The following is a 25,887-nucleotide window of genomic DNA, read 5'->3' as shown; positions in this document are numbered from 1 at the left end:
AATTCCTAATCCCCAATACTGATCTTTCACCACAAAAAGAATCTATACATGCATATGGTATATGTCATTTCTCCCCTTACTATAAAGTGAACTCCAAGCCAGGCTTCTTGTATCCTGCTAACTGTTGTACCATGTATGGAGTAGTGTCTTACCACATAAATAATAAAGATTTAAAGAATATTCCTTGAAAGAGTTAATAAATAAGATACTGCAATAATGCCTTAAATGTTTGTAGAAGTGTATAAATTTATTGATGAATTTAGATTTGTCAGGAAGAAAGTGTGAGACACACCAACAGTGTTTCACCAGATGGAAATAAATAAATAAATAAATAATAAAAGAACTTCAATCTTTTGGGTCTTAAACAAACTTCTCTTCTTCCAAAGAAAGGTCGTCGACAATAATACACATATGAGTTTATTAATCAAACAGATGCTTTCCTAAACATGACCATATAGCTCAAGAAGGAAATGCACTTGGTTTCCACCAATGGGATCACAGTAGCAATTGACAGGCAGGTATTCATAGACTGGGGCAAGTGGCTAAATGCTCTTAATCTTGTCAAAAGCACCTGGGAAATCTTAGTGAGCACAAAGATTCCACAGTCGAGTTTTAATTCTCCCCTGCAAGTAGCCACTGCTGCACCAGTCCCTCTTCATGGGGGTGCTCACCTATAAGCCCTTCTGGTGCCCTGTCACAAGGCTCATGGCATAAAGTCTTCAGTTTGTCTTTCAGTGCCACTCAAGACTCCATATTTATGAGCTATAAGAAGCTACAAGTCAAAAATTTATATTCCAGACTCTATTAGGGTTGACAATATTTGTTATTTCAACAACTTTATGATTATATAAAGCCTGCATACTATAATTTTATATGTTTATATGTATTTGTATATGTATACATAAAATGTATTTGTACATACAAACATATATATATATATATATATATATATATATATATATATATATATGTTTCAGAAATTTCAGCCCATGGCTGGCAATCTCAGTGGATAATTGCCACACGTCTGGGCAAAATGTCATGGCAATTTTTGTCATGTTGTAGTGAACGCTCTTCATCTCATGGAAAACTCAAGTAAAAACAAGGAATAGGGTACCTCAAAGCTCTGCTCATGACCTGTAACCAGACCCCACCTCCTTAAGTTTCCATAACCTTCCAAAAACACTGCCACCAGCTGGGAACCAACCACTTAGTATCTGCATTTAGGATGGAAATGCCATGCATCGGTGAGAGTCATACTATTTCAAAAGTCTACAGAATATACAAAAGGGAGGAGTTGGACCAACAAAAAGTCCTACTTGTGCCTGGCAAGAAAGGTGTGGAATACGGAATATGAAATACGCTCTCATACTGTGGAAAAACAACAGTCCTGGCCCCACAGCTCCAGCAGAGAAGTAAGCAGAAGTGTCAAAGCCTGTAATCCCAGCTATGCAAACATTACAGTGTGACCCATTGTTTTCCTCTGACTAGTTGGCAATCACAATGAAACTGTAAACAAATATGCCAGGTAAGAAGGTTCTTAGCTCTGCGGTATAAGAAATCTCATTTTTAATTTTCTGCACATGACATCAGAATTTATTTGCTTAAAAACACCTCCTTTTCCTGAAGGAGCTCAAATCTGCCAAGGTCTTTAAAGGAAGAAACACTATACTTCCTCACCGCATGGAGTAACATTTCTTATTAATTAAAAATACTTTTCAAGAAAAAAGGTTTTTATACTGATTTATAATACTTTACTATAGGGGAGTCCTTTGATTTTTCTGTATATCATGAGGCTCACACAAGCTGATTAAGGCATATCATGAAAAAAATATCAAACGAGAGTCAGTTTGTTTTCCAGTCCCTCTGCCAGCCACCTACATGAGTAAAACACTGACCTCACTGCTTCTAGAATGACCTCACTGCTACACAGCAGGAGGACTGGACAAGACACTGTGGCATCTAAGTCCCCTTCATTGTGTGTCTGTGTACTTTTAAAGATTTTCTTACCCTGAAAATTTCCAGTGAATAAGCATTAAGAATGCTATCTTTCAGTTTTAAAACACTGGAGACTTTTAAAGGTCGCCTAAGCAAGAACGGAAAAGATGCCCTCCCCCAACTAAATACAGCTTGAGACGTTGAGGTGCGGTCAGCCCCAGGATCTATTCCTGTGGTTGCAGGCCAGGAGAACAATCTCAATGAGTCAGCTGAGTTACCATTGCCCCTACAATGTGTGAAGGGGGCTAGAGTTTTCCTGGTCAGTAGAATCAAAAGCAGATAGAAGACCAAGGACCAGAGGGCAGCTGCTTATTTGCTTATTTCTTTACATGATGACAAATTGATGACCAGTGACATCCCGAATGGTTACTTCCATTGAGGTATAGCTGCATTTACAGACAGCCACAAAATCACAAACAAACAGAAACAAAAACAAACACAGCAACTGTAGTGAGATTGGTATCCTAAATGAAAATTATAGTGCTCCTTTCATCTGGCAGTATCGTACCCTAGAGCTGGGTTATCACCATTCTTTATACCTGGAATCTGAAAGAGCTTTCATTTGGTTTTCCAAAGGAAAGATCACAAAGAGGCAAGTATAGATGTCTAGGTCAGAAAGCATGGACAGGCACCAATTGGATCAAGTAGAAGCAGCTTGATTCAGTAAGAGGTTGGTGCCAGTATGCCTGGTAGATTTATCATATCTAGAAAAGCAAACTAATTTGTACTTCTCCAATTTCTCAATCCATTTATTTGCACTGACAGACAGGAGAACTATAAATTAATTTGCTATGCTATAAGTAAGCTATAAACACAGTGATTTCTCTACAGTTAATATACTCTCTTACTCATTTGTCTATAATGGTGTGCAACCAGATGGCATATTCCCAATGTTTTCAAAGAGTGTCAGAACAATAAACAAAGAGAGAGAGAGAGAGAGAGAGAGAGATAGAGAGAGAGAGAGAGAGAGAGAGAGAGTGAGAGAGAGAGAGAGAGAGAGAGAGAGAGAGAGAGAGAGAGAGAGAGAAGAAGAAGAAGAAGGAGGAGGAGGAGGAGGAGGAGGAGGAGGAGGAGGAGGAGGAGGAGGAGGAGGAGAAGGAGAAAGACAAAGAGGAGGAGGAGAAAAAGGAGGAGGAGGAGGAGGAGGAGGAAGAAGAAGAGAGAGGAAAAGAGGAAATGGAATAATAGAAAAGAAAAGAAAGGGAAAGAAAGAAAAATTAAAGCAAAAAAAAAAAAAAAAAGAAAAAGGGGAAATTAAAAAAAACATCTCTTTATATTGGCGAATGCTGGCAGTGTTCTTCTTTCTTCCCAAACCCTTAGGAAAACAGTATATCTTACTAAGTGCCAACAACAACACAGATAATTGTTAGCATGTTTCCGCTGTGTGGATGGGGCATGCTCCCGTGCTTTGACTATAGCCACACTAGCCTCTGGGATAAACATCAGTGCCAAGTTTAAAATACTAACACTAAGGGGCCACCTTCAACAGTGCCAAAGCCTGGTTTCTAACCCCATATTCTGCATCTTAGACACTGTTTGTCAGAATGAAATAAAATGTTGCTTGTATTAGATCTTACTCAAGCCTCTGGGATACAGTTAACATTTAACCCAGAGATGTTTCTAATGTAATGTAGGCTCACTAGAGAAGAATATTTAGGAAAAAATAAATTAATTTTAGGAAGAAAATTGTCAGTATTTTTACCATTTCCTTCTCTTATCCTTATCAATAAAATATATTTACAATGCTGTAGCATACATCACTTTATTGATACACATTTATGCACTCATGGAAATACTTATGATGACATGTATAAAAAAATTTTTAAGGTGCTAGTATGATCAATGGAGGTTCCTTCCTCTGAATCCCATGAAAGATGGCAAATTGTATAATTCACATCTTTCCTCATGGGAGGTTTACTACCCTGAGGGCCAGCCATCCAATGACACATGTACCAGTATAAGATAGAAGGGAACTGTAGTCCAGAGTCTACAAGGTCAGCATCTCTTTCCTAATTCACTCAGATCCTAAGGAAGTGCTTCCAGAAAAGTCTTCCTTCCTTCTTTCTTTTCCTCCTTCTCTCCCTTTCTCCTTCCCTACCTTTCTTCTTCCCTCCCTTCCTCCTTCTTTCCCTCCTTTCCTTTCTTCCTATCTTTCTACCCCTCCATCCTTCTCTTTTTCTACCTTTCTTCCTTTCTTTCTTCCTGCCTCTCTCTTTTCTTCCCTCCCTCTTTTCTTTTCCTTTTTATATCTTTAAACTAAGAACAACAGCAATAACAACAGCAACAACAAAAACAACAACAAGATCAATGTATTCTGCAATTTCCTAATAATGACAAAGCCTAAAAAAGATGCTTAATTATTTCTTTAAATGATCAAATCTTTCAAAAGGTGAACAAAGTAGAAACTTTAAGGACTTGGTTTGAACAATGAAGATAAAGTACTCTGGACATGCTGCCTGAGAGTTTGATATCCTTGATTAACATGTAAAAATGAGAAATTTGATGTTCCTTCTCTAGGGCATTAATATCATTCTGGTTGATAATTAATCAGAAAACAAACAGACACACACACTCACACATATACTCATACAAATGCACACACAATTACATTTACATACACACTCATACTCTCAATCATACTCTGTCAAACTGTCTCTCTCTGTGCCCTCTCTCTCTCTCTCTCTCTCTCTGTGCCCATCCCCCCTCTCTCTCTGTGCCCCCCCTCTCCAAGGTAATGCTTCTTTATAACAAACTGGCCTCAGGAAATTATTAATCAGGGGTGAGGAGGTTACAGAGCAACTAAGCCTACAAGAATGCCTATGCAAAGAGAACTGCCTATTCAGACAGAGCAGCTGAGGGCAGTGTGGGGAAGACTGGCACTTAGAAAGGAATTCTTTCCTAGGCAAGAATTTTTCTATACCATGCAAAGCCAAAATCAGATGAGTCATACAGTCCCCATCTCCTAAGTGTGTATTAGTGGGATGACCTTCATCCCGATTCCTAAGGAAGTCAAGGTCAGCATCAATTAAAGAGCAGTCCTGTTCCTCTACCCCTTCCCCAAGCACCACACACAAGGACCATCTGAAATGACACAGGTTTGGTCCTGCCAGATGGTATTACAAACTGGATGACACATGATTTGTAACTTTTGGCTTTACTTTCAGGAAGGGAAAAAAAGACCCATGCCAGAAATTGGGACAGCTTTTCTCTTTGGACAAGCCCAGGCATGCCTCAAAGACACCACCACTGGCTGAACCCTCTCTTCCTAGGACTTCCAGCCACCAGAAAAGTTGAACGCTTTAACCAATGGTTTAAGGAATCAGAATTGAGCTTTTAGTTACTCAGCCTGAGTAGAAAAAATAGTCAAGAAAAGTTCTTTGCTGATTGTGTACCTGCAAATATGGGGCCTATTTTCTGTATGTGAAGATGGCAGAAAATCCTTGGGTCCTCAAATCAGAATGAATGTAATCCTCATCACTTTGAAAAGGTGGTAATCAGTGATAAGTCTCAAACGCTGGGACAAAAGCTGAGATGCCCATTTAACATATAAAGAGACCCAATAGCCAAATTTTTCTCCCAGCATCCTCCCATCACTACCTGTTATAGGGTATGGCTGACATATCCGGGGCCCTCTACCCTAAACTCTTGAGCCCAGGGACAAAGCTGCCCTTAGCTTAGAAGCTTTTCCCTGTATAATCCAGTCATTCCTGTCACCTACCCCCTTTCATTTACCCTTTGGTCTTTGGACGGCTGCACATGGTTCCTTTGCCCTCACCATCTCCTTACAGGACTTAGTCATGTCTACTCTGGATTGCTCAGACTTCTCTGCCTCTGAGTACACCCTTGTTTTGATCTATAATAAACATTTTCCTCCACCAAGCTCATAAGCTGTCATGACCTTTCCTTTTTGTTTCTCTTTTCCGTTCATCTATAGGACTAGAAACAAACTGTATATACTCTAAACAGACTGTATTGTGATACCCCGTCAAGTAGCACTGCTACTTCCTACCTATTTTCCCAAGATACTTTCCAAACTGTACTTGATTCCCACTAGCATTATCTTTTCCTTCTCTACAATTTATCATCTTTGGTTATAACAGTACATAAATAAAGACCAGTGTCTTCACTACTTCCTTTTCTCTTCCTACATGTCACTTTCAGCTTAATTGGCACACCTCAGCTGGAAAAGCTAGGATGCCAAGCTCTTCTTCCCTTCCTGTGGCATAATTGGTCGTAACACACTATGGGGGAAAATAAGCGTATGTAGGTTGTAAAGATAAAACTTCTAAAATGCTTGTAAGTGCTGAATTACTAAACAATTATATTTATATAATATAAAAATAAAATATGGCAATAGTCATCAGATATAGCAAAACCAAGTTCTAATTGTGTAAGAAATCAGATTTCATAGATTTAAGCTTTAACTTTTTAAATGCCTGAATGCCTGCCAGACCCTGAATATGAAATTGTCTGGTGATGGCTTATATTCTCATCATAGAAAAAAAAAGGTGGACACAGGATTTTTTGTCTCTGGACATCGAGCACCTACTGACTACTTGCAGAAAGGTTCTGGGTAGCGTAGACAAAGCAGAGAAAAAAGAAACAGACCTACACTAATAACAACCAGCCTCTGTCTTCTCAGTGGTGGATATAGAGGGACTTCAGTTATAATGGTGCCTTCCAAAAAGTATCAAACTTATTACTGTAGTGAGTCAGATTTCATCCCATGGCGTTACCCCTGCAATCCACGATAGTATAGTTGAGGAGTGAGAGATACGTGTATGCTGGTACTTATAGATGGTTGCTTATGAATGTGACATGGGGTTTTGTTAAATTCTGAAATCTCTGTTGGCATGAAAGTTCTAACAATTAAACTGTCACATTACCATGCAGGTCTTGAAAGGTTTCTTCTCTAGAATGTCACAAGGCAAAAGATAAGTAAGCAGAACTCCACATTGGCCTTCACATTAGGATAACTACTATAGGCCCAGCCTATAGGTCACTTGGTAGGTTATATGCATGAGGTTCTGTTTGGTTACTAGAACCAAAGTAAAAGTAATACATATGTACATTAATCATATTAAATAAAGCTAGTTGTGGTAGGTGTCCCAGGGCTGGGGAGGTAGAGGCAGACAGATGCCTGAGAGTGTCCAGCAAGCCAGTACTTCCTAACTGATGAGTTAGAGGACTGTGAATCTCATAAAAAGGGTGGATGGTACATAAGGAATTATGCCAGAGGTCAAATTCAAAACTCCAAAACACATACACACTTACACACACACACACACACACACACAGAGAGAGAGAGAGAGAGAGAGAGAGAGAGAGAGAGAGAGAGAGAGAGAGAGAGATAGTACTGTATACTGGGTACAGTATCCAGGACACATAACTAAGGAAGAAAGCATTTCTTCACATTCTTTATATTTGGATTATTTTGGAGACAAAGGTATTTCTCAAGTAGCCAAAGTCTTAACCTGTTGATCCACTCTCCTCATTAGAAGCACTTGAATCATTGCTTCCTACAAAATGTGTAGCCTAAGAAATCATTAAACTGAGTCCTTCCTGAAGCCACAGATAAACTCAAATAACAACATAGCCCACATCTAAAATTTCTAGGTGCTTCCAAGTATGAATTTTAGGAAATTCCCAGTGACTTGCTTACATGCAAAAGAATACAAAGTTCTTCTCCTGGCAATTCGTTGCTCTGGACTTCATTCCCCAAAATGAGTAAAATACCAACTCAGATCATACTGCCTTCAGTAGAGAGCGACTTGTTTTTAACATTAGACTAAAATAAAGTAAGTGTGACCTGTCTACAACAGAGGACAAAGTAACTCATCAAAAGAGAACACCTTCCCAATTTCATTACTGTTAAAATCAGCCGAACGTTATTGTGTAGTTCTGTCTACATCTCTGATTTGACTGACACCCTCTCTGCACATGTGTTCCGGACTCACAAAAGACTCAGAAACAAGAACTAGAAGTCAAAGTAGCAGGGAGCAAGGCTGCATTACAGGTCAGCTATCCCAGAGATATTCAATGACACCATCAGGTTTGTTAAGGAATGTCATACCATCTGCTGGTACTAAATCTCTGGAGAAGATCCTAAGAGTTAAGCATTTCCTAGAGCTCAGATTCCTTTTACATTGCCTCAACACACAGCACTTTGGGACTCACTGACAATATTGGCCATAGTTAAGCCAAACCTATTAATGTTTTAAGATGTGACGTATTCTCTAACCTGCTATCAGTTACAGTACAAAGACCTAAGTGTCACAGAAACTGTGGAAATCAATTTTGGTGGTGAGGCTAGCATGAGACTAGCAGTGGGAAGATTTTTCCCAAGCCTCAGAAGCTCCAGAATGAAATAGTCAACTGATTTACAAAATGCCCACACTATTCCTCAACTTTCTAATCACCACGAGAGAAATTCAACTTTGTTTATTGTCTCTAATTGACTTAAATTCTCAGAATAAACTGCACAGATTTTTTTTTTTGGTTTTAACTTTTGTTTTGTTTTGTTTTGCTTTGTTTTGTTTCTAACATCAAAGCTAGATATAAAAAAATCAGGGATAAATCTATAATCATTTTTCAAACTTTTGAGTGTAAAGAACATTGACTAATTAGTATGAAAATAACAATTCTGTGTGTCTTACATCCATGTTGAAGATAATTATTTGTGAAGTAAACATACTAAATTTTGTGTTTTTTTTATGAAAGCACTATAGAAAATCTTAAGTATGAAATGTTTGGAATATAAACAAAATGCCAACACACAATGTATAAGTTACAGAGCCCAAAACAGAAAGATGACTCTTAAATATATTAGGCTCTGTCTGTTGAGTTGAAGGATCTACACAGTCAAGCTCCACTGGTTCACATGGGAATTACTCTTTATATTATTTTTTCTTTTATTTTTCAAGAGGAAGACCATCCCCCACCGAACCAAAGATCACCACTTTCAAGCAACAACTGTGTGGAGGAACTTTCTTTTGACACTGGGTTACAGGATCTTCTCTCAAAGAGCTAAATGACAAGGAGAAAATGTTTAAAATGGTCAGCAAGTTAGAAACTTGACAGAGAGTTTTTTGTACTGGAGTCAGATAAGGCATCTGCAATGTCAGAATGCATTCAAGAAGAGCATAGACCTTTGAAAGGCATCTGTTAGAATTCACAGCTGACGTCACATCACCCCCACAGATGTGGCACTGTTTTCTAAGGAAATTATTTTTAGTACCACCGTATTGATACCATGCTTTTCACTATGGTATTATTCTTGCTTAGATTATTCCATGCATTTGTCATGTAAAAGCAGAGAGAAGGGACAGACTCCCAATAATGCCTCTCATTTGCCTTCCTCTTTAGAAATTTACCAGAGGCTAACTTATACAGAAATTTACCATTTAAGAAAGGCAATGAATATGTATTCTTGCCAAACTTACGTGTGTCAGTGTTTACAAGGAGATGAGACACAAGCCAAGAGTCTAAATAAGATGCAACATACCAAACAGCCAAGAGTCACCTGACAGTCTATGAAGCACTCTATCCATGTTCAGTGGATAAACAGCGCATCTAACTCATTACTTGGCCCAAGCCTGAGGAGGGCCAGAATGCAATTACCTATACACAATTCCCTTGGCAGCACAAAACCAGTCTATCTGTCTGCTAAATGCCACAGCTTCTGACTGTGGCTGACATCAATTCTAAACATAATTCATTAATAAATGATTCTCTCTCATAAAGACAGAAAATTAATGGGAGGTAAATGTCTGGTTTTATGGATCCCAAAGTTTGTGCTGTCATCCACAAAGCATAAGCCTGTGCTATCTAGCCTTTCCACTTCTGTAAATAGCAGTGTGCGGTTTTAGTTTGCTTGTGACTCCATAAATATGGGCATACTGAACATGTGCTTCCTGCCATGAATTCCGAACTCTCTCTCCAGGGTCTGCTTCTGTTTTGTCTGCATGCCAGAGCTACAGAAGACTTTCCCATAATCTCATATGTTCAGAGCTGAGAAAATTAACTTTATTTCCAAGGAGGAAGAAAACATATCCTTCTAGTGGCTTTAAAACAAGCAAACAAACATCAAAAACATTTACAATATTTTTGCATTCCAAGGGATAAATTAGCATTGTCAATTTCAAAACCCCAGGACACAAAGAGAAAGCCAAAAACAAGAAGAAAACACCTGAGTTGTGTCTTATGTTAACTGAAAACTTCAGAAAGGAAAGAAAATGCGAAAGTTAATGTTTTTGCCAATAGACTTTCGGTAGATCACGCCATTCTCTGAAGAAGCCAACTGTAATGAAATATCATCACAAAGTTCACAGTTTAAAAGTAGGTGTTTTTCTTGGAAATAATGCATTTCTGTTTTCTGGTTGGGGAAATGATATTCTAAGTAGTCATCATTATAATCTGCCCATCGGGTTCTTTGTTCATCAGTTTTATTCAGTCTAAGCAGAAAGACTGAGGTCATCCTGTGGGCCCCCTTTTAGTTCCTCAAAATGAAGCCAGCCGGTAGTTACATCTCTCCGTTGTGAAATAAGGCATGTGACTCAAAGATCATAGATGAGGGCTTAGGATCCCAGAAGCCAGCATCCCAGCAGCAGGGCAGGCTGTGCTTGCTGTGTCTCTGCGTCGTTTGCATTTCACCCAGGACCTCCTTTCTGAAGCACTGTGCCAACATTTATTCCATCTTGTATTGACTGACACTTAAAAGTTATGGACGATAAGAGCCCTTGATAATTGCAATGTATGATGATTACTGGCAGCCTGGAAACCGAGAACAGCAGACTGAGAAATGGGAAAGTGATTTAGCTCAGCCCCAGAGAAAAATGGGCCTTAATGCTTGGAGGCTTTGGAGAAGTGTGAAGAACTTCAGTCACAAGCACTAACTGAAGGGGCCGTACTGTCCGCCACTGGCTGCTGAACTCTGTGTGGTATGCACTCTCTCCAGCTCCAGTCTCTCTGTCGTTGGCAATCACTCTGATAGATTGATCCTCTAGCAAATAAAAGCCAAATGTGTATTAAGGAAATATAGCTTTAATAGGTAGCATTGTATTCACAAAAGGATGTGAGGTTCTGAATGGCTAGCTGCTGTGTTGTAGTGATTTTCCAGTAAACACAGCAAAACATCAAATTGAATATAGTAAATACACTAATTTTTTTAATTTATGGATTACATTTGATAAAATTGAGAAAAATATAGTATGCTATAAGAATGGTGTAAAAAATACTAAGTATATATTTTTAAAACAAAAGCAGATCAAGTATTAGGAACCTAATCTAAATCTAAAGGTTAGAACCATTTCATAGCTTGCTAAGGTCTCATCAACTGCATCCACATATTGACTGGTATGAAACTCACATCAATTCTCCTGCCTCAGCATCTGTACTACTGGGATTATGGCTATACCACTTCATAATTATCAAATAACTTTCCAGTTCTTTTTTAAAATCTTTCCTGTAGACATATCAAGGGCCCCATCTTTTCTGTCCCTCCAGTGAAAAGCAGGTCCAAGACAGACATGAACAAAACTATTCAGAATATGTCAAGGCTACTAATTTGCCTCACTAGGTAAAGACTCCAGCCTAGCAACCTAAGTTTCATCCTGAAAACTCACATCAATTCTTCTGCCTCAGCCTCGGTATTGCTGGGATTACAGGTATGTGCTGTGACCATCATGTCTGGTCCTCGGAACCCATGTCAAGGTAAGAGAAAATAACTGATTCCACAGAGTTGTCCTCTGACCTCCACATTCACATGTAGAAGCCGCACACATTCGTGAGTGTGCAAGCACTCACATGTGTATACATACACACACTGTTTATGCAACAACAAAAATGTGCATCACCTGATAGTGAGCTAGGCAATCCAGGTCAGGAAGAATGCACAGAACATCTTTAGCATTTCTTGGTACATAACAAGTATGGAAGCCAGAATCTTGTCCATTGCTATGTATGAAAACTGCGCCTCCCTTCTGCCTGTCTTCTGAGTCCTAAAAGATATGCCAGTGCAAAACCAAGACCTCATCATCTCTCCCTGCACTCTAGGACCACACTGATATATTTCTGTCATAAACCTTGAGGTTTCACACTCTTACTTGGACTTCCTCTGACACATCTCATCTTACTGAAATATTCACATTTCGTTCCCAAGTTCATTTTCAAGTTCATTCTTGACTCTGTTGCTTTTCAAACTTTTCTACTGACCCTTAGCATCTTCCATTTCCTGTTTCAAGGCAAGTAACCCCTGGACCTGGTCTGCCACCCCTTCATAGGGATTTCTCCATGAAATTTCTCATTCTGTTCCCTGAGCAACACTCATGCGTCTTCATGTCTATTCAGGAAGGAGTTACCTTAGCTCATAATTTGACTTCCTGGATGATGTGCACAAGATTCTTTTTTTCTGAAGCTGGTAAAACATTCTTTCTTTTGTGCCTCTGACTTTTAGAAACTATCCCTTTATATCTATTTCTAATGTCACTGTCAAAAAAAGTTATACTTTAGACAAAATGTGTTCCTATGTCCTAAAAATCTCCCCCTACCTCTGATTCTGCAAATTATTGGTGTGACCTATTTTTCCAGGCCTTCTGCTCACATGTGTTTCAACAACTTAACTCCATTTTAAAACAAGCTTGCTCTTCTTTCAAATATGGCAATGTTTACCTTTTGTAAATACTCATGGCAAATCTCTCTACACTTTCTTTTATTATTAGAAAAGCTGTTTTTTTTTGTAGTTTGAGGCAGGTCTCTGCAACCTGGGTAGCCTTGAACGTATTCAATCTCCTGCCTCAACTCTCCTAGTCCTGACATTATAGGTGTGTACTGTCATGACTGGCCTCAGATGTGTATTTCCTCCTTTGGGTATAAATGAATTGGAAGCAACAAGTAAACTATATGGATCATAAGAGTCCACCCAGGGTCCATGCAATGATGACTGGGTATCCAGGATAGAACTTTTAAATTGTCCAGGTCTAGTTTTTATATCACTGGTGTCATGCCCTTAAAAGATGCAGCAGAAAATAAGCACCTTCATTTCCCTCTACTCTGATTCTCAGACATTCACTTCCACCATGATGTACTGCTTTCCTGAAATGGCTTAAAGAAGTGGCTATGCACAATTGTTGGTGAGAATTCCTAAATCCATGAGCCAAATAAAACTGAACACTTTAGAAACTGAGTATGTAGAAAACTCTCCATGATGGAAAGTTGAGTAACGAAGACTAATTTACCTTTTTTTGTCTTCCACAAGGCTTTATAGTTTGAGTAGGACCAGGCCTTTCTCTGCCATTTACATCTCAATCAGGAGAGTTTTTGACCACAGACTGCACTCAGCTACATAGAAAAGCCCAGTCCCTCCTCAGCTGTTCTTTAGAGCTTTTTGACCTTGTTGTTTTCAGACTTAAGACCATCATTCAAAAAGAGAAGAAGGGGGGAAAGAAAAGAAAAGAAAGAAAGAAAGAAAGAAAGAAAGAAAGAAAGAAAGAAAGAAAGAAAAAAAGAAGGCAGGGAGGGAGGGAGGGAGGATGGGAGGAAGGAATAAAGGTAGAAATAAAGGAAGGAAAGAAGGAAGGAAGGTAGGAAGGATGAATGGCTAGACCTGTCATTTACAACAAAGACATGTTAGTATCTACCATTATTTGTTTTTTTGTTTTTTTTTAAACTTGGGAGCCAGAGGACTTATTCTGTCTGTCACACTTCTAACAGCAACACTTAAGAGTGGCTAGTATGATATGATGCTGTCAGTTGTTAAAAGCTAGGAAAGTTCATTTATTTGTTGTTTTTATGTATGTATGTTTGTTTGTTTATGATGGATTACTTACATATCCACTTCATTTAAAGCCACATAAACTAAGCAGAACTTAGGGATGGCAGAGAATTCAGATACTCTATAGAGTCAAGGTAGAAGTTACTGGACATCTTTTGCTAGCTCTGATGCCCATACTGATGTTTGGCTTCTGTTGTCCACCTAATGTGAAAGGTTTATGTCAGCACTTTTCCAGGCCCTGTGTTCTGGACCAGTCTGACATAACCATCAGGCGAACTCTTGGAGAAAGAAAAGGGAAGTTCTAATTCAGAAAAAAATAGTCGACTGAGAGAAAGACAACCAGGAACAGATCTAAGATCTAATTCTCCGAGAAGAAAAACCAGCATCATATAAAGTTGGTCATAAGAGATTAAATTCAAGAAAAGCAGAGCTACATTGACCATAAATCATAGCTGCTGTTGGATTTCTATTTTACATGGCTGTAGTTATAGGACTACTCATGTGAGCCAGAACGATTATTTCATAATTGATTTAGACATGTCTGAGCCCAAAAGGAAAATTTCAATTTCAATCATCATGTTTTTCTTTAATAGAACACTGTGTTACCAAAAAGTAGGCCGATTCAACTTCTTGCACATAATGAACCAAATCTTAGGTGTTTTCAAGCTATATTATAAAATAGCAATGGTGGGATTTCATGTGCTAGACAAAAACAAACACACAAACAGCCAAGTTTATCCCCTTAATCTCAAGGTAGAACACAGGCGCAACCCTATAAAACATCACACACAGCCCTAAATTTGGACTGCAGATCTATCACTTAAACATCTAGTAAATGACCCAATTTGTTTACATGGCCCTCTAGCTTTTTATGGACTTTCCATAAAGAAGTTATTACATCCATTCCCTTTATTTTGTTTAAAAGTGTTTGAATGAGCCCCAGAACCGCAAGGTAGTTAAACAAGCCTTTCTTAGATGGACACGGTCTCATATAATTCACCACTACTGGGGAACTTTGCTGAACAGTGTTTGTAGTTTGGAGAAATGCTGCACATTCCCACACACTGAAAGTATTTCCTGTGCTTTTTGCTGTTCTAAATGTTCGGCAGATATAGCATTTGAGGCCCATTTCCTTGTGTATGTTTTTCCCCAATGATAAGTGTGCCATTTGCACTTCTTCCAGAAGGCCCATACCTTCAAGACTTTTGCTATGTCGGGCTAACCATGCTGAGCAGGCTACGGAAGAGAACTATAAGGGAAATGGAAAATCCAGACAAGCTAATTGGTTTCCTAAGGTATAAATGCAGGCTCTAGAAGGAAATCATTTTAAAGCAGTTAGCTTAATGGGGTGCCCAACTGATACCTATTAAAAGTTATCGGTACAGATTAAAAATGAATTTCCACCAGGAAAGGAAAACTCTTTTTAAGAAGCAGAGAGATTATGTAATTCCTTATTTCATGTGCTTAATCATGCCTTTAAACCTCAAGTCTGCAAATATGCTCAAGAAAACAAAATGAAAGTTACTCTTTAATGATTTACTGTTACCAATTAAGTTTCTAAATTAGCCCCTCAATATCCTGGTAAGATCTCAACCTGTGGTGCCATGCTATTGTTAGATGCCTGCAAATTAATTAAGATAAATTTGACCACAGTGACTAGCACAGAGCAAGATTCTGCTATAATCATCATCTGTATCTCTAATGGATAGAAAATTGTTATCAGAGGCTACAAAAGTGGGACTGTGCTGTGTATGACATGCGGTCTTGGTCCTGTGAGGCTCTTCATGTGCTTGTGGGATGTCAGCAACAACACAGTGCATAGATTGAGACACTATTACATTCAGTTTAATCAGTTTATCATCATCAGCAGCATCTTCATCATCATCAACAACAACAACAACACACTCCACTCTGCCCCCAGGACACCTCCTTTTTGGCTTAAGATGCAGATGTCCATGCTCCTCAATTCTAATCTATCAATTTTTAATATTTTGATAGTGCCTAAAACTCACGTAATGAATTCAGATCAATTTATTAGTGACTCTACTCTTTTACTGTTATTAATGGAGATAGGAGCCTTACACCTGTCAAGTTTATTCTTCAATAATCCAATGGCAGGGCCACATGTTACCAAGCATTACTGTGGACTTATGGTGCTTCCCAGGTTTTCAAATAATGTGAATCTCAGCACGAATAATCAAGTCTAAGTTTAAAATACAAGTCAGAAGTAAATGCTTTGAATTGTCCTTGTCTCCCAGAACTGAGAAAGCACCACTGATAAGAAAGTGGGCATTTCAAGCCAGCCTGATCTACATAGTGAGTTCCAAGACAGTCAGGGCTGAGAAGAAAAATGATGCCTCCCACCCTCCCCCAAAGAAAGATGAATATTTCTTTCATTTCCTCTGTTAACATTTTGCTCACACCTCAAGCAAATATCCCTCAATGCACTCACTAATTGTAAACACCCTCTGCTGCCATAGGAAAAGAAATGATGGCATTTAATGCCTCCAAGTTTCCATTTCTAATACCCTAGCTATGAGCATGTGAGGCAATATGGGATAGAGATATATCCCATATTTATCCCTCAGTAGAGAGAAAATATAAAAAAGACTGATAAAGACTTGTCCTTAAAAAAAAAAAAAAAAAAAAAAAAAAAAAAAAAAAAAAAAAAGAACAGCCAGAAACAACATAAGTGTCATGAAAGTCTAACTTCTGTCGTTAATAGTGTCTCAACTATTTCGTGATTCGAGGGCAGGTGCAGTGGACAGCTGAACGTACTTAAGCCAGGGGCCTCCCTCTATCTTACAAACACTGGAATGTTTAAAATAGCATCCACGAAGAGCAAGGATTTCCTGGAGTGCAAACAGTATAGCCTCTAATAGTGGCAACACACCAACATACCCACCAGCATGCCCACCGTTATTTAGTGCTTCCTAGTCCTTAACCATCATAAGACGGTGTAAGCATTGTTATATATACAGAACCCAGAATGAACTTCAGCAAAGAACTGATTTGGCAAAGACATCTCGGAAGAATTACTATTTGACTAAACCTGGATTCCTGTTCCCTTAAAAGTGTTAAGGCTGGTGGTCCATATTTAAGTAACAACTTCACAATACTGATGGCCCGTGACAGAAGCTGCCTCTTGTCAACCTCTGGCGCCCTCCCCTACTACTTCATGAATGGAGTGTAGAAATAGCTCTTTGTTTATATAAAAGAGGCATAGAGAAGAGTGTGAAGTGGGTGGGGCTCAGGGATCGGGAACTGGAACAGAGTATACGCAGCTTGCTCATGTAGCCAATTCAGAATCGTCCTACTACAGAGAGAGCAAAAGCTTGAGGCAATGAGCAAATGACTAAGATCGCCGAAGTAGTCTCTCCCTACATGCCTGTTTAGAAAATAACAAAAGATGGTGATTTTCAGCTGGACTATAACTGTAACAACAACTTTGTCTTTCATTGGGCTAACAGCCAGTGCTGCAGGAAGCAAACATTGAAAACAGCATCTGACTTCAAATGTGGGAGCTCAGGATAACTTTCCACCCTTCCTGTCTTTGCTCTAGAGTCTACCCTGTTCTTGCCTCTGCTGTGTTCAGGCTGCTCCCTCTGTAGTATGTTTCCTTTATCCCTAAGACTCACTTCAAATTACTTCAGCTTAATCCTTAAAGGAACATTTCTCATTGAGCCTCCTGTCTAGACAAAATCAGCCATCCAGTTGAAGAAACTATTTAAACTTCTTTGGTCCTTTTCATCCCTAAACAATTGTTGACACAGAACTGATAAAACATGAGGTAAAGGATGGTTCTAACAACCTTCTGTAGCAGATTTCAAAGGCAATGATGGCCCCAGCACTCAGAAAGATGAGGCAGAGAGGATGAGGAGTTTGAAAAACACCCTGGGATACAATAGTGAGATCAAGACCAGCTTGAACTACAAAGCACGACCAGATGTTTAAAAAGAAGAAGGAGGAAGAGGATGGGGAGGAACAATGAGTTCTCCTTCCTGTACCCAACAGAACCCCATCAATGCACAATGCACAGTGGACACTTCAGCAATGAAAACTTAAAGTTACATGAGAGTGCCTTAGGGAGTTGGGAGACTGGATTCCTCATGAGGCATTCAAGAGCACGCCCCGTTTGACTGAGAAATGACTCAATTACAATTGGAAAGGGATGAAGCCAGGTACGAAAGCATCCTTGTTTGAAACTAGAAGATTTAACACACAATGCACTCAAAGAAGCAAAAGCAGTTAAAGGTAACTTGGGAATGACCACTGGGTGACAAACAAGATCACTTTCCAAAAAGAAGCCAACGCCACCTCCAACAGACCAAGATAACATTGTGAGCCCAACATCTAAGGTGATGTGATCCCAATGGAGAAAACATTTAGGATGTACAAACGTGCCACAGTTAAGGCCTTGGCTTCCTCCTTACTATCAGTCCAATATCTCATCCTTATAGTTTCCAGAGCCTTTGTGTTCAAATTTAGTAATTTCAAAGCAACACACTGTGTTGTTTTTAGGCAGAATAACACACTGTCCTTTCTATAGTTCACCAAAAGAGCAACACCTTAAAAAATATATTCAATTCTCTTGTAGAAACAAGCTTGCTAATGTCAAAATTGGATTCATCACTGCCAGTTGCTGAACTGAAATATTATAAACTAAATTATTACAACTGAATAGAGACTGAATTATAAACTGAAATATTAAAAAGTAACTCACCCAAAAGTTTACTTCCTTGCTGTAAAGCTCTGAGACTGAATGGTAAGAATTTTTAGAAGCAGGCTTTTTAATCATTTGCCAAACCTTCCCTTGTTTATAGAACACGATTATCACAATATATGATAGCCAGGGGCGGTAATCTATGAATTGAATGTGCCCATTATGGAGTGGTCTCTTTAATTTCATGTGATCTGAATACAATGCACAGCACAATGACTTCTATGAAAAATGCTTTAAAATGTGCTTCATTCTGACAGCACAATGCTTTTGGTCTAACACATTCTAATATACAGAAAATTATTTCATCATATTAGCAGATGACTATTGATTCATTTATTCCATAAAGGAGATGTCTTCTCTCTAAGGCCCCACCCAGTTTTCTTATCAGTAAATCCTAGATCTTCCCAGGTCAAACATCATCAGCATAGTACCACTTGCAGATTTCTAACACTTTAAGGTACAAGCCATCTATGAAGCAAAGTACAAAATAGAAAGCATTCCAGTTTTGTTTTTTGTTTTTCTTTTGGCTTCTCCTCTACTTACTATTACCAGGAATTGTGGTTCAGTTTTAGTCCCCATCCTCAGCAAACACAACACATGTACATAAACAAATAGCACTTTGAAAAGAGAAGTCAACATCGTATCTAGAAAACCTGCCCACTTGTTGGTACACCACACTTGGGGATTTGGTAGGTTAATCAACATTGTCAAGTAGTATTCCAATCTGTCCCACCATTCCGAAGTTTATCTTCCTATGGAAAGGGCTAAGCACTATGAAAGGCATCTTTCAAAATGACTTGCTTCTTTAGAAGGTGTCACAGTCTTGCTATGAAAAAGCACCTCCTATCCAGAATATTTCACAGATAATTAGTGAGAAGACAGGATTTTCCACACTTTGATCCAGTACTATAGCTCCTACAGAGAACAAATCAGACTAGACCCAAGCTCTCAAGAAACTCAGACTCCATAGTAAAAGAAGGAAGAACATACAATTAAAAGAAGAGGAGAGAAAATCAAAGAAAGAATAATCTAGAAACAAGAGGAATATGTCAAAGCAGAGACAGTTCTATGCAGCTAATTATATACTACTATATTTGACAAGACAGGAAGATTAGCTAATTTTGACTGAAGGGTCAACAAAATCTGTCATGGAAGAAGCTGTGTCTAATATCCATGACAGGAAGTTACAAGTTATACAAAAAATAGTGGTTAGTATTTTCCAGGGTCTCAGACAGTCAACTGGGCCACTGGAGTGGCCATATCTCTTCCAAGCACAATACATAAATAGGGAAGCCAAAAGTTTTTAAGACGTTGAGCAATAACCAAAAGAAACTACACCCCTTCTTCATTCTAGGTCCCTCCAGTAAGTACCTACAATCTCAGTATAGCAAAAGTACTAGGTTACATCAACAGGAAATTAATCTCTAAACAGAATCATAGGACAAGGAAAAGTGTTTTATCCACAGATGAATGCAAATAAATACATAGGACAGATTGTTTAATAGTGAGTTAGTTAGCAATTACACAAAGTCTTAGCGCTACAGAATTTGCAAGTACAAAGGAAGAAGTGAGTGTAAGACAGGAGAGAAGGAGATTTCAAGACTGTGAATAAGACAAAACATGGGCGTGGCTTAGCTGACAGAGAAAGCTCCACCACACAGGCTGTCTCAGTGAAGCTGGAATTATGGAGAAAGCTCAGGTCGCATCCCAGCATCTGTTTAAAGAAGCTTAACACATTCCATGTCCATCTGCAAAGGTACTCCAGGGCCTTTATACTTTCTGAATACCTTTTAAATTTCATGTAATGTATGGCTGATTCAGTATAGACTGGAGCAGTTGGTCCGGGCCTTCTAAAACCCATCTATTGGGAGAAAAGGACTGCACTCATCATTACATAATTGTTCCTTACTTATTCAGCTGCCTCAGCTCGCTCATACAGAACAGAACCATAGGAGGAAGTTTCTTCTTCAAGCTCATAAATAACAAAAAAAAAAAAAAAAAAAAAAAAAAAAAATGTTATGAAGGTCACACTCCAATACTTAAAGTCTGCCTGGCAGGCAAGACCTTGGAGTCCCCATTTGGAGTCTGTGTACTGTTGGGCATCTTTCTAAAGACTCTGATCAGTGTGTTCACAAAAGAGCTTCTAGGCTCCTATCTAAAGGATAAAATGTGAGCTCTGTTTGATTAGGTGCAGGCCTGTGTCAGCAATATAAAGAGCTGGCACTAAAACAGGGGCCACACATTCAAAAGCATTTCTAGTGGACCATTCTCCCCAAGGGAAGTTGCCCAAGGAATCATGAAACCCCCACTTAGGAAAGAACATATGTGATAACTGTTGCTCATAAATGAGCCCTAATAAAGATAAACGCTAAGTCAAAACCCAAGGTGGTGGGGGAGAATGAGGACAGCGAGAAGAAACTTCAGATTAGGGTCAGCTAAAACCATTTAGATAAGACAAGTGAAGCTTCCCTCCACAGCACTGTAATTGGGATCCATGTGCTACATCTGGTATACACACTGAGCCTTTCTTCTCATTGCTTCTAAATGTCTATGGAATTCCTCCCATTGGAACTCAGTAGAAGAATTTCAGCACCTCACAGTAGACATTGTTTACTATGCCTAAAGCCAGTGCTTGCCAATATATCACTGAGAATGGGAAGAAAAGCTAAAAGTATGTTCCATTCAAATAACAAGAGCTATAATCTTAAAATGGGAAACATACAAAAAACAATTAAGTAACTAGTGACTGGGTAAATGATGATCCGAATCCCTAATTTTGAGTTATGTCCAAGTGCTCCATTCTAAATATGCATAACTAGCTCCATATGGAATAGATATAGCACCCAATTTCTATGTGTGCCATCAAATTATTATGGAAAGTAACCAGTCCTAAAAATAGGAGCATCATGGAGAGGAAGGGATCCTTGAAAACAGAACCAACCTCTTATGATCACAAAACAAGATCAGTTTGGACACTTTATGTTTGGCCCTGGAAGTTGACCCTTGGTATTGTCTAGGGGAACTAACTATTAAGAAGGTTCCAGCCTATAGCACTGGACAAAGCATCAACACAAAGAGCAAAAGGGCAAGCAAAACTCAAATGCAACCCAACATGACCGCAGAAAATGTAAGGAAGTGGCACTTTGGGAACTCAAAGAAAAGGAAAAAGAAGCTGTTGTTACTCCAAGAAATTTGGTCACATTCCAGAGGGCTCTTCTTCCACGCCCACCTGTTATCCTCAAACCCTGAAACCCTAAGTGTAAAAAGTCAACCTGAGCATGTGCAGAAAGATAGCTCTATACTGCCCCCTAGTGCTGGCAAGTCCTACCTTTCTTGGTCTGAAAACTATAAGGTGAGTAGTTCCTCAGCTCTCTGCTTCCTGTTGCCAACCCTCTAAGGAGCTAAACATAGCCAGATCCTCTGCCCACAGATTAGGAAACGACTAGACTATTTTTAGCAGTATGCATCTTAGGAATGAGAATGGCCCAGCATCAGATGGCACCAGCATGTGTGTGGCCTAGCTTACTGAATTCTCATCTTCTGAGGATGTGAAGCTACCCAGTAGCTAGCTGCACCCAGCTGAAAGCTCTGGGGCTCATTGCAAAGCAGTGATATAGCATGTGGATCACAAAAAAAAAAAAAAAAAAAGGACTGCAAGGAAAAAAAAAAAGCAAAATGATGCAAAAGTAGCAAGGAGTATGGGGGATGCTGGAACCCAGCAATAGGAGATGAGGGACCAGAAATAGAAAGGAGCACTGTGAAGTGTTTAAGTTGAAGCTGTGTTGCTATGGAGATCTAGTAAGAAGCAATATTTTAAACTAGACGTTGATTTTGTATTAGAAAGGACAAAGGTTGGTTGGTTTTGCTTCCTGCCTGGGTATAGCTGGTGTTGTGGCTCCTTTGATCTTTCAGGTCTCTGCAGGCCCTATGATCATAGATAGATCACTAGGCTGCCCTTTGATCAGTAGTTCAAGAGCCTTAAGGTGCCACATGCCATCACATTAGCCAGGGATAAGGAGCAAGCATAACTATAAATGCCATTCGATATCCTGGCTCAGCAACAAATAGGAATGATGAAGAACACATATGTATTTTGGACTTGGTTTTACGATGAGCACTTTGTAGAGTTGAAACCCAGATGGGAAGCCTTGAAGCATCCCCTGTATATAGAAAATGTCACTGTGTGTCAAGCAATGTCTGCACTCAGCATCTTACCTGGCTAGTGCAGTTGCATTGTAAACAGATAACAAAGTAAAACAACGTGTATATTTCTCTTTAAACAGCAGCAAGAACCTCCACTTGTAAACAGGGTGTTTAATATTCCAGTTTTAGACAGCCTACATGATCATTGTGGTTTCACGTGTGGTATAAAATTTCTATTTACAAAAGAGTCTCAAAAAATGGCTTTATAATGGGAGATCAGGAGCAAAAAAAGAGTTTAGAAACGGAATGATGTGAATCATATGGGGTTCAGAGGCTAAGCAAATTACACACCCGAAGCTTCCCTGGACTTATGAAAGAGGCTTTTCTCCAACTCTGAGCAATCCCAGCCCAGGGGAACTTGCGTCTGAAAGTTTTCTAAACATTTCAGGTACACTTGAAAGCTGAAAGTAATTCTCATTTCCTATGCAGGATTAAATCGCTTCCAACACACACAAAATAGTCATTCATGAACACATACAAAAAATACACCACCAAAAGGTGAGGGCACAAAGGCACACTTTAAAAAAGTGCAAGAGAAAAACCATAACCAATTCCTTTGAAAATGTCCAAGTGGCCTCTTGACCTCTGTATTTCTCACCTAATTCTTTATTGGTGCCTGCCTTCCAGTGTACAGTGTTTCAATTAAGGACTCTTGATACCTTTCTTGAACTCTGGGTTCTTAAACCACCACCCTCTCCCCATACCTGCATAAAGTCAAACTTGCCAGGACTCATTCATTTTAGGATTTCTTCTTAAAGGCAGTTCTTTTATTTGTAACTCTGGCCACATGCCACCTAGCAATGTAATCACAGCTGACTTTTCCAATGCTTCCCATAGCCGATGCATCCTCTCCAGTCTGAAGCTGCGGGCACTCCAGCTCCCGCGCTGCCCATTGAGCTTCAGGAGTTGAAAACTCCCAAATCCCCCCCCCCCACCACCACCACCCCCGAAAGTGCACGCGGGCTCAGGAGACTCCCATCTGCAGCGCCAGAGACGCGACCATCAGCTCCAGGGCTGGAGGACCCCACATGCCACCGCACAATGCCAACCGGAACGCACAGAGAGACGCGGGAAGGGGGAGGAGGGGGCGAAACTCACCGTTCGGCTCCTTGTCGCTGGAGAGCTGCAACTTGCTGCTCAGGTTGGACTCAGCCCGAGTCCCGGTTCTCTGGCCGGCCAGGGCAGATGTCAGCAGGAGGAGGCCGAGGAGGAGCATTTGGCTGACTGGGGCGAGGGCTCACTCACGGCGGGCACTGGGGAAGCGACGACTCCAAGGCTCAGCCCAGCCGGGGGAAGGCTGCGCTGCGGGGGAAGCGCCTGGCCGGCTCTGGCAGCGGAGAATCGCAGGGTAGTTTCCACATAATCCCATCCAAAAGTTTTTCCTAGAGCCCTCTTCTGTGTCTCCAGTTTTTGAAAAGGATCAAAGCAAAACCTGGACCTGAACCAGTTTCCCAAGGTTTAAACAAATCCTGAGCTGTGCCGAAGTGCGGGGGGTGGGGGGAGGCGAGGGAGGAAAGAGGGGGTGGGGACGCGGGGGAGCGGCGATGAGTCTTGGCGACTCGCTGGGAGCACCTGTCAGTTTGGGGGACAGGACACCGGAGAGGACTCGGGGTCCCGCCGAGCCAGACTGGAAGCCAGGTCGGCAGCGAGGCGAGCACCTTGGGATCAATGACAAAGCTGAGGATCGGGGCGGCCGGCGGCGCCCCACCCCCACCTGGGGGGAGGGGACCGTGCCCTGCGAGTGCCGCGCGGGTCCCGGGCCGGCAGGGAGGCCTCGGGGGCGACTCGGGGCGACTCCGGGCTGGCCCGTATCCACCGCGCAGCCGCCTCCTCTCTGAAGTCGGCGGCCACCAAAGTTTCCTCGGGTACTGGTAACGCGCTGCAGGAAGCCGGGAGAGCTTGGGCGGCTGGGAGTCCCGAGCGCTCAGACGCCAGCCCTAAGGCAGGGCAGGACGCAGGGCTGAGGAGCCGTGGCCGCTAAGCACCGGCTGCCCAGGGAAGGCCTGGCTGGCCCGGAGGACCGCGCTTGTCCCCTCCCCGTCTCCACTTTTCCCCAGCGGGCGGCGCGCAGGGCGCGGGGCGGGCGGCCGGGCGGGCGTGGGGGGCGCGGGGGGCGCGGGCCGCCAGCTGGCGAGCCAACAGGTGCTGGCGCAGACAGGGGGTACAACGGGCCCCGCGGCAGACGGAGCCCACACTGCGGCGAGGAATGCCGCCAGGCGGCCCCAGGCTTCCTTTCCCCTGGGCGCCCCTAACCCCAAATAAGGAGCCAGCGGGCTGTTCAAGGGTGCTGCAACCGCGGAGAGAGAAAGAGAGGGGGGGGGGAGGAGAGGACAGCCACTCCTCCTCTGGCTCTCCCTGGCTGTGACTTGTCTTCATTCCTAAGGGGATCCCCACTCCCAAAGCGCTTTGTCAGGACTCGTGGCCAGAGCTCTGCGCTGAAGGAGGAAAGTTGAACTCAAGATTCTTCCAGAATGGCTCTGTCTGAAGGCGGATGAATAGAGCAAAAGTAAAGATAAAGGGTCCAAGTTGTAACATGAATTGAAGCCATGAACCACAGTATCTGAATATACCCTGTTTAGAGATATACTGGGAGTGGAGGGTACCACTGGGCGGAGGAGGAGTCCCTGCCCTTTGCAACAGGGTTCTGCATGACACTGAAATCCAGCTCTTAGAGTGTCTGGGGACATAGTGTGGCAATTCCAATACAGGCTGTCCTGGAGCCCCTGATATTTGAACTGAGTGCTTTTATGCATGAAGTGATTCCTGCTGCGACCTAAAGTTCCTATGGGGTTATCTAAAATGAAAAAAAAAAAAAAAAAACATGTCAGCAGGGCCTAGAGTGGTTCCATGTGAAATGCCTGTGTCCTGTCCATAACAGAATCCAACATGCTTTCCTTATCAAGGGGCACAAAATCCTCACGAAAGCGTTGAAGGCACAGTAGGGTTTGAAGTCTAGACAAAAGATGCATCTTTGGGAGGTAATAAAAGAGAAAATGGAAATAAGAAAAAATAAAAATAACATTATACCAAGCAAATGCCTTGGTGTGCAATCAGATAGATGTACCACTAAGTGCTTAGATGAATCAGTCAGTGTGTGCAATCCAACCACAGAACCGAGGTAAACATATTGCTGAAACCAGGCATGACTTGGAATCAGAGATAAAATACTGCTTCAGTCCACATGCTAAAATGACAA

The 25,887-nt window shown here is 41.0% G+C and overlaps 1 protein-coding gene across 1 annotated transcript in view; it reads right to left on the bottom strand.

The window, feature by feature from the left end:
• Positions 1-24,588, bottom strand: part of PDGFC (platelet derived growth factor C) — a 162,593-nt gene extending 138,005 nt beyond the window's left edge. Inside the window, exon 1 of the mRNA XM_080915382.1 lies at positions 23,790-24,588. Within this exon, the coding sequence (XP_080771508.1) occupies positions 23,790-23,907 (118 nt within the window). The 5' untranslated portion in view covers positions 23,908-24,588. The remainder of the gene's footprint in view (positions 1-23,789) is intronic.
• Between the last annotated feature and the right edge of the window lie 1,299 nt (positions 24,589-25,887).

The sequence above is a fragment of the Micromys minutus genome (genome assembly GCF_963924665.1).
Source record: "Micromys minutus genome assembly, chromosome: 4".
Taxonomy (NCBI): domain Eukaryota; kingdom Metazoa; phylum Chordata; class Mammalia; order Rodentia; family Muridae; genus Micromys; species Micromys minutus.
The sequence above is the reverse complement of the archived record's forward strand: the minus strand, read 5'-3'. Positions and strand labels throughout refer to the sequence as shown.